This window comes from Oncorhynchus gorbuscha, linkage group LG07 (assembly GCF_021184085.1).
Source record: "Oncorhynchus gorbuscha isolate QuinsamMale2020 ecotype Even-year linkage group LG07, OgorEven_v1.0, whole genome shotgun sequence".
In the NCBI taxonomy this organism is placed as follows: Eukaryota; Metazoa; Chordata; class Actinopteri; order Salmoniformes; family Salmonidae; genus Oncorhynchus; species Oncorhynchus gorbuscha.
Window position 1 is genome coordinate 11,574,199 of NC_060179.1, and position 19,859 is coordinate 11,594,057.

Consider the following 19,859-nt stretch of genomic DNA (forward strand, 5'->3'; position numbering starts at 1 on the left):
CCAAACACGGGGGGACTTAAGCAGTCCAACAAAAATCCAAACACACGGACAACCGTGACACACAGACGTGTACACATGTACATCGAACAATCCTGCACAACCAGCAGGCGGGCACCTTCAGTGGCAGCTAGTAGGCTGGTGACGACGACCGCCGAGCGCCACCCGAACAGAAAGGGGAGCCATCTTTGGTAGGAGTCGTGTCAGTGTTGGAATCCAATCCTGGTCACTTTTGTGTGTGCGCGCAGACACAAACTCTCACACTAATGTTAATGTGGTGCAATGCATTGCAAAGCAGACCAATCAAAACATATGCCTCTTCCGGAGTATGGTGGAGGTAATTATGATCTAGGGACTTTCTGTTGGAGTTTTGTGGTGTTTCTTTAAACAAGAAACAGGTGGATCTGGAGATTTGATGAAGATCTTTGGGGAACAAAGCAGATGCTTGCAGCCTGACAGTTTCCCAGACTGACGTTTCTCTGACTCAGATGGTAGTCGATTCATTGTAAAGACTTTTGATGGTGGTTTATTTCTGGTCTGTTTACATTTTGAGAATTGTTTTTCCTCTTCTGATTTGGTTTTGGTGTGATCTTTCTCTCTCTCGATGAGAGGAAAGGAAAGGAGAGAAGCAAAGGAGAGAAGAGGAAAGGAGAGAAACAGAGGAGAGGAAAGGAAAGGATAAAGGAGAGAAGCAGAGAGGGGAGGAAAGGAGAAGCAGAGGAGAAGGAAAGGAAAAAGGAGAGAAGCAGAGAGGGGAGGAAAGGAGAAGCAGAGGAGAAGGAAAGGAAAGGAAAGGAAAAAGGAGAGAAGCAGAGGAGAGGAAAGGAAAGGAGAGAAGCAGAGAGGAAAGGAAAGGAGAAGGAGAGAAGCAGAGGGGAGGAAAGGAAAGGAGAAGGAGAGAAGCAGAGAGGAAAGGAAATGAAAGGAGAGGAAAGGAAATGAGAAGGAGAGAAGCAGAGGGTAGGAAAGGAAAGGAAAGGAGAGAAGCAGAGAGGAAAGGAAAGGAGAAGGAGAGAAGCAGAGAGGGGAGGAAAGGAAAGGAGAAGGAGAGAAGCAGAGAGGAAGGGAAAGGAGAAGGAGAGAAGCAGAGAGGGGAGGAAAGGATCGGAGAAGGAGAGAAGCAGAGTAGAGGAAAGGACTGGTGAAGAGAGGGTAGACAGGGAAGCAGAGGAGGGGATTGGTGAGAGGAGATGAGGGCTATGAGCTGGGGTGTACTGGGTGGATGTGAGGGGAAAAGAAGGGATTTGGGGTGTGGTGGGATTTCAGATTGTGTCAGGGGATCAACTCATTCAGCACCTCAAATGGCTTTCAAAAATCAATCTTATACATACACACACACACACACACACACACACACACACACACACACACACACACACACACACACACAGAGGTGCACACACACACTGCACACACAGACCACACTGCACACACACACACACACACACACACACACACACACACACACACACACACACACACACACACACACACACACACACACACACACACACACACACACACACACACACACACACACACACACACACACACACACACACACACACACACACAAACCCATTCATAGGTGTGGAGATCAGTGCACTATCGATCTGCTTCTGCCTGGCTGTGATTAAACCAAACACACACAGGTTTCCAGTGTGAACCTCATCAGATTTAGTTCTAGCTGATGGCGCTGGAGACTGATATGGAGGACTGCCAATACAACCCTGTATTACAGACTATTTTAAAATAGACACAAATTGCTTATTGGGAATTTGTGACAGGCACATGAAAAAGTACATTTTTTGTGTGCAGTTCATGATTTTGTACAGACAGACAGTAGGTTACTTAAGACAGAATTTATAGGAGGGAGGGTGCGAAAGTCTAGCAACCTAGAGGTTGTGTGTAAAAATCTCATCACGGACAACTTTAGCATTTTAGCTAATAGCAACTTTGTAACTACTTACTACTTTTCAGCTACTTTGCAACTGCTAAACATATTAGCTAACCTTAACCTTAACCATTTAACTACTGAGCTAGCATGTTGCCTAACATTAACCCTTAACCCCTAAATAAACCGAAACGTCAACGAATCTGTAAAATTGGTAAAAACATGAGATCGTGTTGCACACACATGTAATTCTTCCCGTGAAGAGCTTCCCAGTAGAAAAACAGTTGCATTGTTGAGGCAGACCTGCAAGCTGTGTGTTGAGGCAGACCTGCAAGCTGTGTGTTCAGGCAGACCTGCAAGCTGTGTGTTGAGGCAGACCTGCAAGCTGTGTGTTCAGGCAGACCTGCAAGCTGTGTGTTGAGGCAGACCTGCAAGCTGTGTGTTCAGGCAGACCTGCAAGCTGTGTGTTCAGGCAGACCTGCAAGCTGTGTGTTGAGGCAGACCTGCAAGCTGTGTGTTCAGGCAGACCTGCAAGCTGTGTGTTCAGGCAGACCTGCCAGCTGTGTGTTCACGCAGACCTGCAAGTTGTGTGTTCAGGCAGACCTGCAAGCTGTGTGTTGAGGCAGACCTGCAAGATGTGTGTTCAGGCAGACCTGCAAGCTGTGTGTTCAGGCAGACCTGCAAGCTGTGTGTTGAGGCAGACCTGCAAGCTGTGTGTTCAGGCAGACCTGCAAGCTGTGTGTTGAGGCAGACCTGCAAGCTGTGTGTTGAGGCAGACCTGCAAGCTGTGTGTCTGTGTTGTGCTGCATGCTGGATCTGTGTGTTCATTTGTGTCCATCTATCTTTCTCTTGAAGGAGTTGCAGTTTGAGAGGCTGACCCGTGAGCTGGAGGCAGAGAGACAGATTGTAGCTACCCAGCTGGAGAGATGCAAGCTGGGCTCTGAGACCGGTGGAAGTATGAGCAGCATCAGGTAACACACGTGTGTGTGTGTTGTGTGTATAGAATGGCCATCTAGGTCCCAGGGTGGAACTCTCTTCATTCTCTCAGGGGGAAAAATTAATCTGTGACACCCTCTGACACTATCTGCACACCTTGAAATGAACTGATGTGTGAGGGGGATGTGTGTGTGTGTGTGTGTGTGTGTGTGTGTGTGTGTGTGTGTGTGTGTGTGTGTGTGTGTGTGTGTGTGTGTGTGTGTGTGTGTGTGTGTGTGTGTGTGTGTGTGTGTGTGTGTGTGTGTGTGTGTGTGTGTGTGTGTGGGGGATGTGTGTGTGTGTGTGGGGATGTGTGTGTGTGTGTGTGTGTGGTGTGTGTGTGTGTGTGTGTGTGTGTGTGTGTGTGTGTGTGTGTGTGTGTGTGTGTGTGTGTGTGTGTGTGTGTGTGTGTGTGTGTGTGTGTGTGTGTGTGTGTGAGGGGGATGTGTGTGTGTGTGTGAGGGGGATGTGTGTGTGTGTGTGTGTGTGTGTGTGTGTGTGTGTGTGTGTGTGTGTGTGTGTGTGTGTGTGTGTGTGTGTGTGTGTGTGTGTGTGTGTGTGTGTGTGTGTGTGTGTGTGTGTGTGTGTGTGTGTGTGTGTGTGTGTGTGTGTGTGTGTGAGAGAGAGGGATGTGTGTGTGTGAGGGGGAAGTGTGTGTGTGTGTGTGTGTGTAAGTGCGTGACCAGGCTAACTGTCGTCATGGGGGAAATACTCTAATATTTGCGTGTTAATTAGAATGGCCCTAGATTGTCCAAAAACCGTTAAATTATGTTTGGCAATTAAGAGTCTGACCTTGGGGTGCAAAAAAGTGCCAGCAGACAACGGAGAAAGAGCACTTCATGGAAAGAGAGGAGAGGATGAGGAAAGAGATATGGAGAGAGGCGGAGGCAAAAGAGAGGAGAGGATGTCAGCATCTGACTAGCGTGTTAATTCATTAGCTTCTGTATGATAACAGCTTTGAGAGAGAGACAGTGGAGCAGAGCGGAACTGAATTTAGACAGTGTGTGTGTGTGTGTGTGTGTGTGTGTGTGTGTGTGTGTGTGTGTGTGTGTGTGTGTGTGTGTGTGTGTGTGTGTGTGTGTGTGTGTGTGTGTGTGTGTGTGTGTGTGTGTGTGTGTGTGTGTGTGTGTGTGTGTGTGTGTGTGTGTTCGTGTGTGGCTGAGTTCAGATTTCATCATGCTGTACATAGTTCATCATGCTGAGTACATAGTTCATCATGCTGAGTACATAGTTCATAATGCTGAGTACATAGTTCATAATGCTGGTTCATAATGCTGAGTTCATAATGCTGAGTTCATAATGCTGAGTTCATAATGCTGAGTTCCTAGTTTATAATTAGTTAGGATCTTAGCATTATGAACTATGAAGTCAGCATTATGAACTCAGCACTATGAACTCAGCATTATGAACTCAGCGCTATGAAGTCAGCATTATGAACTCAGCATTATGAACTCAGCACTATGAACTCAGCATTATGAACTCAGCATTATGAACTCAGCATTATGAACTCAGCATTATGAACTCAGCATTATGAACTCAGCATTATGAACTCAGCACTATGAACTATGAACTCAGCATTATGAACTCAGCACTATGAACTCAGCATTATGAACTCAGCAATATGAACTCAGCACTATGAACTATGAACTCAGCATTATGAACTCAGCACTATGAACTCAGCATTATGAACTCAGCAATATGAACTCAGCACTATGAACTATGAACTCAGCACTATGAACTATGAAATCAGCATTATGAACTCAGCATTATGAACTCAGCACTATGAACTCAGCATTATGAACTCAGCACTATGAACTCAGCATTATGAACTCAGCATTATGAACTCAGCATTATGAACTCAGCATTATGAACTATGAACTCAGCACTATGAACTATGAACTCAGCATTATGAACTCAGCACTATGAACTCAGCATTATGAACTCAGCATTATGAACTCAGCACTATGAACTATGAACTCAGCACTATGAACTATGAACTCAGCATTATGAACTCAGCATTATGAACTCAGCACTATGAAATCAGCATTATGAACTCAGCATTATGAACTCAGCACTATGAACTATGAACTCAGCACTATGAACTATGAAATCAGCATTATGAACTCAGCACTATGAACTATGAAATCAGCATTATGAACTCAGCACTATGAACTCAGCATTATGAACTCAGCACTATGAACTCAGCACTATGAACTCAGCATTATGAACCAGCATTATGAACTATGAACTCAGCATTTTGAACTACGAACTCAGCATGATGAACTATGAACTCAGCATTATGAACTACGAACTCAGCATTATGAACTATGAACTCAGCATTATGAACTACGAACTCAGCATGATGAACTCAGAATTATGAACTCAGTATTATGAACTCAGCATTATGAACTCAGCACTATGAACTCAGCATTATGAACTCAGCATTATGAACTCAGCACTATGAACTCAGTATTATGAACTCAGCATTATGAACTACGAACTCAGCATGATGAACTATGAAATCAGCATTATGAACTCAGCACTATGAACTATGAAATCAGCATTATGAACTCAGCACTATGAACTCAGCATTATGAACTCAGCACTATGAACTCAGCACTATGAACTCAGCATTATGAACCAGCATTATGAACTATGAACTCAGCATTTTGAACTACGAACTCAGCATGATGAACTATGAACTCAGCATTATGAACTACGAACTCAGCATTATGAACTATGAACTCAGCATTATGAACTACGAACTCAGCATGATGAACTCAGAATTATGAACTCAGTATTATGAACTCAGCATTATGAACTCAGCACTATGAACTCAGCATTATGAACTCAGCATTATGAACTCAGCACTATGAACTCAGTATTATGAACTCAGCATTATGAACTACGAACTCAGCATGATGAACTATGAAATCAGCATTATGAACTCAGCACTATGAACTATGAAATCAGCATTATGAACTCAGCACTATGAACTCAGCATTATGAACTCAGCACTATGAACTCAGCACTATGAACTCAGCATTATGAACCAGCATTATGAACTATGAACTCAGCATTTTGAACTACGAACTCAGCATGATGAACTATGAACTCAGCATTATGAACTATGAACTCAACATTATGAACTCAGAATTATAAACTAGGAACTCAGCACTATGAACTACGAACTCAGCACTATGAACTATGAACTCAGCATGATGATCTATGAACTCCGCACTATGAACTCAGAATTATGAACTCAGCATTATGAACTCAGCATTATGAACTCAGCATTATGAACTCAGCACTATGAACTCAGCATTATGAACTATGAACTCAGCATTATGAACCAGAATTATAAACTAGGAACTCAGAATTATGAACTCAGCATTATGAACTCAGCATTATGAACTATTAACTCAGCAATATGAACTATGAACTCAGCATTTATGAACTCAGCATTATGAACTATGAACTCAGCAATATGAACTCAGAATTATGAACTCAGCATTATGAACTCAGCATTATGAACTCAGCATTATGAACTCAGCATTATGAACTCAGCACTATGAACTCAGCATTATGAACTATGAACTCAGCATTATGAACCAGAATTATAAACTAGGAACTCAGAATTATGAACTCAGCATTGTGAACTCAGCATTGTGAACTCAGCATTATGAACTCAGCATTATGAACTATTAACTCAGCAATATGAACTATGAACTCAGCATTTATGAACTCAGCATTATGAACTATGAAATCAGCAATATGAACTCAGCATTATGAACTATCAACTCAGCAATATGAACTCAGCATTATGAACTCAGCATTTATGAACTCAGCATTATGAACTCAGCATTATGAACTATGAACTCAACATTATGAACTCAGAATTATAAACTAGGAACTCAGCACTATGAACTCAGCATTATGAACTCAGCATTATGAACTATGAACTCAGCACTATGAACTCAGCATTATGAACTCAGCATTATGAACTATGAACTCAGCACTATGAACTCAGCATTATGAAGTTTGAACTCAGAATTATGAACTCAGCATTATGAACTCAGAATTACGAACTCAGCATTATGAACTCAGCATTATGAACTATGAACTCAGCATTATGAACTATGAACTCAACATTATGAACTCAGCATTATGAACTCAGCATTATGAACAATGAACTCAGCATTATGAACTCAGCATTATGAACAATGAACTCAACATTATGAACTCAGCATTATGAACTCAGCATTATAAACTAGGAACTCAGCATTATGAACTCAGAATTATGAACTCAGCATTATGAACTCAGCATTATGAACCAGCATTATGAACTATGAACTCAGCATTATGAACTCAGAATTATAAACTAGGAACTCAGCATTATGAACTCAGAATTATGAACTCAGCATTATGAACTCAGCATTATGAACCAGCATTATGAACTATGAACTCAGCATTATGAACTCAGCACTATGAACTCAGCATTATGAACTCAGCATTATGAACTCAGCACTATGAACTCAGCATTATGAACCAGCATTATGAACTATGAACTCAGCATTATGAACTATGAACTCAGCATTATGAACCAGAATTATAAACTAGGGACTCAGCACTATGAACTCAGCATTATGAACTATGAACTCAGCATTATGAACCAGAATTATAAACTAGGAACTCAGAATTATGAACTCAGCATTATGAACTCAGCATTATGCACTCAGCATTATGAACCAGCATTATGAACTATGAACTCAGCATTGTGAACTCAGCATTATGAACTCAGCATTTATGAACTCAGCATTATGAACTCAGCATTATGAACTATGAACTCAGCATTATGAACTATGAACTCAGCATGATGATCTATGAACTCAGCACTATGAACTCAGCACTATGAACTCAGAATTATGAACTCAGCATTATGAACTCAGCATTATGAACTCAGAATTATGAACTCAGCATTATGAACTCAGAATTATGAACTCAGCATTATGAACTCAGCACTATGAACTCAGAATTATAAACTATGAACTCAGCACTATGAACTCAGCACTATGAACTCAGAATTATGAACTCAGCATTATGAACTCAGCATTATGAACTCAGCATTATGAACTCAGCACTATGAACTCAGCATTATGAACTCAGCATTATGAACTCAGCATTATGCACTCAGCATTATGAACCAGCATTATGAACTATGAACTCAGGATTGTGAACTCAGCACTATGAACTCAGAATTATGAACTCAGCATTATGAACTCAGCATTATGAACTCAGCATTATGAACTCAGCACTATGAACTCAGCATTATGAACTCAGCATTATGAACTCAGCATTATGCACTCAGCATTATGAACCAGCATTATGAACTATGAACTCAGGATTGTGAACTCAGCATTATGAACTCAGCATTTATGAACTCAGCATTATGAACTCAGCATTATGAACTATGAACTCAGCATTATGAACTATGAACTCAGCATGATGATCTATGAACTCAGCACTATGAACTCAGCACTATGAACTCAGAATTATGAACTCAGCATTATGAACTCAGCATTATGAACTCAGCATTATGAACTCAGAATTATGAACTCAGCATTATGAACTCAGAACTATGAATTCTGCATTATGAACTCAGCATTATGAACTCAGAATTATGAACTCAGCATTATGAACTCAGAATTATGAACTCAGCATTATGAACTCAGCACTATGAACTCAGAATTATAAACTATGAACTCAGCACTATGAACTCAGCACTATGAACTCAGCATTATGAACTCAGCATTTATGAACTCAGCATTATGAACTATGAACTCAGCATTATGAACCAGAATTATAAACTAGGAACTCAGAATTATGAACTCAGCATTATGAACTCAGCATTATGAACTCAGCTCTATGAACTCAGCATTATGAACTCAGCATTTATGAACTCAGCATTATGAACTATGAACTCAGCATTATGAACCAGAATTATAAACTAGGAACTCAGAATTATGAACTCAGCATTATGAACTCAGCATTATGCACTCAGCATTATGAACCAGCATTATGAACTATGAACTCAGCATTGTGAACTCAGCATTATGAACTCAGCATTTATGAACTCAGCATTATGAACTCAGCATTATGAACTATGAACTCAGCATTATGAACTATGAACTCAGCATGATGATCTATGAACTCAGCACTATGAACTCAGCACTATGAACTCAGAATTATGAACTCAGCATTATGAACTCAGCATTATGAACTCAGAATTATGAACTCAGCATTATGAACTCAGCACTATGAACTCAGAATTATAAACTATGAACTCAGCACTATGAACTCAGCACTATGAACTCAGAATTATGAACTCAGCATTATGAACTCAGCATTATGAACTCAGCATTATGAACTCAGCACTATGAACTCAGCATTATGAACTCAGCATTATGAACTCAGCATTATGCACTCAGCATTATGAACCAGCATTATGAACTATGAACTCAGCATTGTGAACTCAGCATTATGAACTCAGCATTTATGAACTCAGCATTATGAACTCAGCATTATGAACTATGAACTCAGCATTATGAACTATGAACTCAGCATGATGATCTATGAACTCAGCACTATGAACTCAGCACTATGAACTCAGAATTATGAACTCAGCATTATGAACTCAGCATTATGAACAATGAACTCAGCATTATGAACTCAGCATTATGAACAATGAACTCAACATTATGAACTCAGCATTATGAACTCAGCATTATAAACTAGGAACTCAGCATTATGAACTCAGAATTATGAACTCAGCATTATGAACTCAGCATTATGAACCAGCATTATGAACTATGAACTCAGCATTATGAACTCAGAATTATAAACTAGGAACTCAGCATTATGAACTCAGAATTATGAACTCAGCATTATGAACTCAGCATTATGAACCAGCATTATGAACTATGAACTCAGCATTATGAACTCAGCACTATGAACTCAGCATTATGAACTCAGCATTATGAACTCAGCACTATGAACTCAGCATTATGAACCAGCATTATGAACTATGAACTCAGCATTATGAACTATGAACTCAGCATTATGAACCAGAATTATAAACTAGGACTCAGCACTATGAACTCAGCATTATGAACTATGAACTCAGCATTATGAACCAGAATTATAAACTAGGAACTCAGAATTATGAACTCAGCATTATGAACTCAGCATTATGCACTCAGCATTATGAACCAGCATTATGAACTATGAACTCAGCATTGTGAACTCAGCATTATGAACTCAGCATTTATGAACTCAGCATTATGAACTCAGCATTATGAACTATGAACTCAGCATTATGAACTATGAACTCAGCATGATGATCTATGAACTCAGCACTATGAACTCAGCACTATGAACTCAGAATTATGAACTCAGCATTATGAACTCAGCATTATGAACTCAGAATTATGAACTCAGCATTATGAACTCAGAATTATGAACTCAGCATTATGAACTCAGAATTATGAACTCAGCATTATGAACTCAGCACTATGAACTCAGAATTATAAACTATGAACTCAGCACTATGAACTCAGCACTATGAACTCAGAATTATGAACTCAGCATTATGAACTCAGCATTATGAACTCAGCATTATGAACTCAGCACTATGAACTCAGCATTATGAACTCAGCATTATGAACTCAGCATTATGCACTCAGCATTATGAACCAGCATTATGAACTATGAACTCAGCATTGTGAACTCAGCATTATGAACTCAGCATTTATGAACTCAGCATTATGAACTCAGCATTATGAACTATGAACTCAGCATTATGAACTATGAACTCAGCATGATGATCTATGAACTCAGCACTATGAACTCAGCACTATGAACTCAGAATTATGAACTCAGCATTATGAACTCAGCATTATGAACTCAGCATTATGAACTCAGAATTATGAACTCAGCATTATGAACTCAGAACTATGAATTCTGCATTATGAACTCAGCATTATGAACTCAGAATTATGAACTCAGCATTATGAACTCAGAATTATGAACTCAGCATTATGAACTCAGCACTATGAACTCAGAATTATAAACTATGAACTCAGCACTATGAACTCAGCACTATGAACTCAGCATTATGAACTCAGCATTTATGAACTCAGCATTATGAACTATGAACTCAGCATTATGAACCAGAATTATAAACTAGGAACTCAGAATTATGAACTCAGCATTATGAACTCAGCATTATGAACTCAGCACTATGAACTCAGCATTATGAACTCAGCATTTATGAACTCAGCATTATGAACTATGAACTCAGCATTATGAACCAGAATTATAAACTAGGAACTCAGAATTATGAACTCAGCATTATGAACTCAGCGTTATGCACTCAGCATTATGAACCAGCATTATGAACTATGAACTCAGCATTGTGAACTCAGCATTATGAACTCAGCATTTATGAACTCAGCATTATGAACTCAGCATTATGAACTATGAACTCAGCATTATGAACTATGAACTCAGCATGATGATCTATGAACTCAGCACTATGAACTCAGCACTATGAACTCAGAATTATGAACTCAGCATTATGAACTCAGCATTATGAACTCAGAATTATGAACTCAGCATTATGAACTCAGCACTATGAACTCAGAATTATAAACTATGAACTCAGCACTATGAACTCAGCACTATGAACTCAGCACTATGAACTCAGCATTATGAACTCAGCATTATGAACTCAGCATTATGAACTCAGCACTATGAACTCAGCATTATGAACTCAGCATTATGAACTCAGCATTATGCACTCAGCATTATGAACCAGCATTATGAACTATGAACTCAGCATTGTGAACTCAGCATTATGAACTCAGCATTTATGAACTCAGCATTATGAACTCAGCATTATGAACTATGAACTCAGCATTATGAACTATGAACTCAGCATGATGATCTATGAACTCAGCACTATGAACTCAGCACTATGAACTCAGAATTATGAACTCAGCATTATGAACTCAGCATTATGAACTCAGCATTATGAACTCAGAATTATGAACTCAGCATTATGAACTCAGAACTATGAATTCTGCATTATGAACTCAGCATTATGAACTCAGAATTATGAACTCAGCATTATGAACTCAGAATTATGAACTCAGCATTATGAACTCAGCACTATGAACTCAGAATTATAAACTATGAACTCAGCACTATGAACTCAGCACTATGAACTCAGAATTATGAACTCAGCATTATGAACTCAGCATTATTGAACTCAGCACTATGAACTCAGCATTATGAACTCAGCATTTATGAACTCAGCATTATGAACTATGAACTCAGCATTATGAACCAGAATTATAAACTAGGAACTCAGAATTATGAACTCAGCATTATGAACTCAGCATTATGCACTCAGCATTATGAACCAGCATTATGAACTATGAACTCAGCATTGTGAACTCAGCATTATGAACTCAGCATTTATGAACTCAGCATTATGAACTCAGCATTATGAACTATGAACTCAGCATTATGAACTATGAACTCAGCATGATGATCTATGAACTCAGCACTATGAACTCAGCACTATGAACTCAGAATTATGAACTCAGCATTATGAACTCAGCATTATGAACTCAGAATTATGAACTCAGCATTATGAACTCAGAATTATGAACTCAGCATTATGAACTCAGAATTATGAACTCAGCATTATGAACTCAGCACTATGAACTCAGAATTATAAACTATGAACTCAGCACTATGAACTCAGCACTATGAACTCAGAATTATGAACTCAGCATTATGAACTCAGCATTATGAACTCAGCATTATGAACTCAGCACTATGAACTCAGCATTATGAACTCAGCACTATGAACTCAGCATTATGAACTCAGCATTATGAACTCAGCATTATGAACTATGAACTCAGGATTGTGAACTCAGCATTATGAACTCAGCATTTATGAACTCAGCATTATGAACTCAGCATTATGAACTATGAACTCAGCATTATGAACTATGAACTCAGCATGATGATCTATGAACTCAGCACTATGAACTCAGCACTATGAACTCAGAATTATGAACTCAGCATTATGAACTCAGCATTATGAACTCAGAATTATGAACTCAGAATTATGAACTCAGCATTATGAACTCAGCATTATGAACTCAGCACTATGAACTCAGAATTATAAACTATGAACTCAGCACTATGAACTCAGCACTATGAACTCAGAATTATGAACTCAGCATTATGAACTCAGCATTATGAACTCAGCACTATGAACTCAGCACTATGAACTCAGAATTATGAACTCAGCATTATGAACTCAGCATTATGAACTCAGCACTATGAACTCAGCATTATGAACTCAGCATTTATGAACTCAGCATTATGAACTCAGAATTATGAACTCAGCACTATGAACTCAGCATTATGAACCAGCATTATGAACTATGAACTCAGCATTATGAACTATGAACTCAGCATTATGAACTATGAACTCAGAATGATGATCTATGAACTCAGCACTATGAACTCAGCACTATGAACTCAGAATTATGAACTCAGCATTATGAACTCAGCATTATGAACTCAGAATTATGAACTCAGCATTATGAACTCAGCATTATGAACTCAGAATTATGAACTCAGCATTATGAACTCAGCATTATGAACTCAGCATTATGAACTCAGCATTATGAACTCAGCATTATGAACTCAGCACTATGAACTCAGCATTATGAACTCAGCACTATGCACTCAGCATTATGAACTCAGCATTATGCACTCAGCATTATGAACCAGCATTATGAACTATGAACTCAGCATTGTGAACTCAGCATTTTGAACTCAGCATTTATGAACTCAGCATTATGAACTCAGCATTATGAACTATGAACTCAGCATTATGAACTATGAACTCAGCATGATGATCTATGAACTCAGCACTATGAACTCAGCACTATGAACTCAGAATTATGAACTCAGCATTATGAACTCAGCATTATGAACTCAGCATTATGAACTCAGAATTATGAACTCAGCATTATGAACTCAGAACTATGAATTCTGCATTATGAACTCAGCATTATGAACTCAGAATTATGAACTCAGCATTATGAACTCAGAATTATGAACTCAGCATTATGAACTCAGCACTATGAACTCAGCACTATGAACTCAGAATTATGAACTCAGCATTATGAACTCAGCATTATTGAACTCAGCACTATGAACTCAGCATTATGAACTCAGCATTTATGAACTCAGCATTATGAACTATGAACTCAGCATTATGAACCAGAATTATAAACTAGGAACTCAGAATTATGAACTCAGCATTATGAACTCAGCATTATGCACTCAGCATTATGAACCAGCATTATGAACTATGAACTCAGCATTGTGAACTCAGCATTATGAACTCAGCATTTATGAACTCAGCATTATGAACTCAACATTATGAACTATGAACTCAGCATTATGAACTATGAACTCAGCATGATGATCTATGAACTCAGCACTATGAACTCAGCACTATGAACTCAGAATTATGAACTCAGCATTATGAACTCAGCATTATGAACTCAGAATTATGAACTCAGCATTATGAACTCAGAATTATGAACTCAGCATTATGAACTCAGAATTATGAACTCAGCATTATGAACTCAGCACTATGAACTCAGAATTATAAACTATGAACTCAACACTATGAACTCAGCACTATGAACTCAGAATTATGAACTCAGCATTATGAACTCAGCATTATGAACTCAGCATTATGAACTCAGCACTATGAACTCAGCATTATGAACTCAGCATTATGAACTCAGCATTATGCACTCAGCATTATGAACCAGCATTATGAACTATGAACTCAGCATTGTGAACTCAGCATTATGAACTCAGCATTTATGAACTCAGCATTATGAACTCAGCATTATGAACTATGAACTCAGCATTATGAACTATGAACTCAGCATGATGATCTATGAACTCATTATGAACTCAGAATTATGAACTCAGCATTATGAACTCAGCATTATGAACTCAGCATTATGAACTCAGAATTATGAACTCAGCATTATGAACTAGAACTGAACTCAGCATGATGATGAATTCTGCATTATGAACTCAGCATTATGAACTCAGAATTATGAACTCAGCATTATGAACTCAGAATTATGAACATTATGAACTCAGCACTATGAACTCAGATTATAAACTATGAACTCAGCACTATGAACTCAGCACTATGAACTCAGAATTATGAACTCAGCATTATGAACTCAGCATTATGAACTCAGCACTATGAACTCAGCACTATGAACTCAGAATTATGAACTCAGCATTATGAACTCAGCATTATGAACTCAGCACTATGAACTCAGCATTATGAACTCAGCATTTATGAACTCAGCATTATGAACTCAGAATTATGAACTCAGCACTATGAACTCAGCATTATGAACCAGCATTATGAACTATGAACTCAGCATTATGAACTATGAACTCAGCATTATGAACTATGAACTCAGAATGATGATCTATGAACTCAGCACTATGAACTCAGCACTATGAACTCAGAATTATGAACTCAGCATTATGAACTCAGCATTATGAACTCAGAATTATGAACTCAGCATTATGAACTCAGCATTATGAACTCAGAATTATGAACTCAGCATTATGAACTCAGCATTATGAACTCAGCATTATGAACTCAGCATTATTGAACTCAGCACTATGAACTCAGCATTATGAACTCAGCATTTATGAACTCAGCATTATGAACTATGAACTCAGCATTATGAACCAGAATTATAAACTAGGAACTCAGAATTATGAACTCAGCATTATGAACTCAGCATTATGCACTCAGCATTATGAACCAGCATTATGAACTATCAACTCAGCATTGTGAACTCAGCATTATGAACTCAGCATTTATGAACTCAGCATTATGAACTCAGCATTATGAACTATGAACTCAGCATTATGAACTATGAACTCAGCATGATGATCTATGAACTCAGCACTATGAACTCAGCACTATGAACTCAGAATTATGAACTCAGCATTATGAACTCAGCATTATGAACTCAGAATTATGAACTCAGCATTATGAACTCAGAATTATGAACTCAGCATTATGAACTCAGAATTATGAACTCAGCATTATGAACTCAGCACTATGAACTCAGAATTATAAACTATGAACTCAACACTATGAACTCAGCACTATGAACTCAGAATTATGAACTCAGCATTATGAACTCAGCATTATGAACTCAGCATTATGAACTCAGCACTATGAACTCAGCATTATGAACTCAGCATTATGAACTCAGCATTATGCACTCAGCATTATGAACCAGCATTATGAACTATGAACTCAGCATTGTGAACTCAGCATTATGAACTCAGCATTTATGAACTCAGCATTATGAACTCAGCATTATGAACTATGAACTCAGCATTATGAACTATGAACTCAGCATGATGATCTATGAACTCAGCACTATGAACTCAGCACTATGAACTCAGAATTATGAACTCAGCATTATGAACTCAGCATTATGAACTCAGCATTATGAACTCAGAATTATGAACTCAGCATTATGAACTCAGAACTATGAATTCTGCATTATGAACTCAGCATTATGAACTCAGAATTATGAACTCAGCATTATGAACTCAGAATTATGAACTCAGCATTATGAACTCAGCACTATGAACTCAGAATTATAAACTATGAACTCAGCACTATGAACTCAGCACTATGAACTCAGAATTATGAACTCAGCATTATGAACTCAGCATTATGAACTCAGCACTATGAACTCAGCACTATGAACTCAGAATTATGAACTCAGCATTATGAACTCAGCATTATGAACTCAGCACTATGAACTCAGCATTATGAACTCAGCATTTATGAACTCAGCATTATGAACTCAGAATTATGAACTCAGCACTATGAACTCAGCATTATGAACCAGCATTATGAACTATGAACTCAGCATTATGAACTATGAACTCAGCATTATGAACTATGAACTCAGAATGATGATCTATGAACTCAGCACTATGAACTCAGCACTATGAACTCAGAATTATGAACTCAGCATTATGAACTCAGCATTATGAACTCAGAATTATGAACTCAGCATTATGAACTCAGCATTATGAACTCAGAATTATGAACTCAGCATTATGAACTCAGCATTATGAACTCAGCATTATGAACTCAGCATTATTGAACTCAGCACTATGAACTCAGCATTATGAACTCAGCATTTATGAACTCAGCATTATGAACTATGAACTCAGCATTATGAACCAGAATTATAAACTAGGAACTCAGAATTATGAACTCAGCATTATGAACTCAGCATTATGCACTCAGCATTATGAACCAGCATTATGAACTATCAACTCAGCATTGTGAACTCAGCATTATGAACTCAGCATTTATGAACTCAGCATTATGAACTCAGCATTATGAACTATGAACTCAGCATTATGAACTATGAACTCAGCATGATGATCTATGAACTCAGCACTATGAACTCAGCACTATGAACTCAGAATTATGAACTCAGCATTATGAACTCAGCATTATGAACTCAGAATTATGAACTCAGCATTATGAACTCAGAATTATGAACTCAGCATTATGAACTCAGAATTATGAACTCAGCATTATGAACTCAGCACTATGAACTCAGAATTATAAACTATGAACTCAACACTATGAACTCAGCACTATGAACTCAGAATTATGAACTCAGCATTATGAACTCAGCATTATGAACTCAGCATTATGAACTCAGCACTATGAACTCAGCATTATGAACTCAGCATTATGAACTCAGCATTATGCACTCAGCATTATGAACCAGCATTATGAACTATGAACTCAGCATTGTGAACTCAGCATTATGAACTCAGCATTTATGAACTCAGCATTATGAACTCAGCATTATGAACTATGAACTCAGCATTATGAACTATGAACTCAGCATGATGATCTATGAACTCAGCACTATGAACTCAGCACTATGAACTCAGAATTATGAACTCAGCATTATGAACTCAGCATTATGAACTCAGCATTATGAACTCAGAATTATGAACTCAGCATTATGAACTCAGAACTATGAATTCTGCATTATGAACTCAGCATTATGAACTCAGAATTATGAACTCAGCATTATGAACTCAGAATTATGAACTCAGCATTATGAACTCAGCACTATGAACTCAGAATTATAAACTATGAACTCAGCACTATGAACTCAGCACTATGAACTCAGAATTATGAACTCAGCATTATGAACTCAGCATTATGAACTCAGCACTATGAACTCAGCACTATGAACTCAGAATTATGAACTCAGCATTATGAACTCAGCATTATGAACTCAGCACTATGAACTCAGCATTATGAACTCAGCATTTATGAACTCAGCATTATGAACTCAGAATTATGAACTCAGCACTATGAACTCAGCATTATGAACCAGCATTATGAACTATGAACTCAGCATTATGAACTATGAACTCAGCATTATGAACTATGAACTCAGAATGATGATCTATGAACTCAGCACTATGAACTCAGCACTATGAACTCAGAATTATGAACTCAGCATTATGAACTCAGCATTATGAACTCAGAATTATGAACTCAGCATTATGAACTCAGCATTATGAACTCAGAATTATGAACTCAGCATTATGAACTCAGCATTATGAACTCAGCATTATGAACTCAGCATTATGAACTCAGCATTATGAACTCAGCACTATGAACTCAGCATTATGAACTCAGCACTATGCACTCAGCATTATGAACTCAGCATTATGCACTCAGCATTATGAACCAGCATTATGAACTATGAACTCAGCATTGTGAACTCAGCATTTTGAACTCAGCATTTATGAACTCAGCATTATGAACTCAGCATTATGAACTATGAACTCAGCATTATGAACTATGAACTCAGCATGATGATCTATGAACTCAGCACTATGAACTCAGCATTATGAACTCAGAATTATGAACTCAGCATTATGAACTCAGCATTATGAACTCAGCATTATGAACTCAGAATTATGAACTCAGCATTATGAACTCAGAACTATGAATTCTGCATTATGAACTCAGCATTATGAACTCAGAATTATGAACTCAGCATTATGAACTCAGAATTATGAACTCAGCATTATGAACTCAGCACTATGAACTCAGAATTATAAACTATGAACTCAGCACTATGAACTCAGCACTATGAACTCAGAATTATGAACTCAGCATTATGAACTCAGCATTATGAACTCAGCACTATGAACTCAGCATTATGAACTCAGCATTTATGAACTCAGCATTATGAACTCAGAATTATGAACTCAGCACTATGAACTCAGCATTATGAACTCAGAATTATGAACTCAGCATTATGAACTCAGCATTATGAACTCAGCACTATGAACTCAGCATTATGAACTCAGCATTTATGAACTCAGCATTATGAACTCAGAATTATGAACTCAGCACTATGAACTCAGCATTATGAACCAGCATTATGAACTATGAACTCAGCATTATGAACTATGAACTCAGCATTATGAACCAGAATTATAAACTAGGAACGCAGCACTATGAACTCAGCATTATGAACCAGACTTATAAACTAGGAACTCAGAATTATGAACTCAGCATTATGAACTCAGCATTATGCACTCAGCATTATGAACCAGCATTATGAACTATGAACTCAGCATTGTGAACTCAGCATTATGAACTCAGCATTTATGAACTCAGCATTATGAACTCAGCATTATGAACTATGAACTCAGCATTATGAAGTATGAACTCAGCACTATGAACTCAGAATTATGAACTCAGAATTATGAA

The 19,859-nt window shown here is 38.0% G+C and overlaps 1 protein-coding gene across 1 annotated transcript in view; it reads left to right on the forward strand.

The window, feature by feature from the left end:
- Positions 1-19,859, forward strand: part of LOC124040475 (catenin delta-2-like) — an 890,284-nt gene that overhangs the window by 163,152 nt on the left and 707,273 nt on the right. Inside the window, exon 3 of the mRNA XM_046357697.1 lies at positions 2,747-2,862. Coding sequence (XP_046213653.1) covers positions 2,747-2,862 — 116 coding nt within the window. The remainder of the gene's footprint in view (positions 1-2,746; positions 2,863-19,859) is intronic.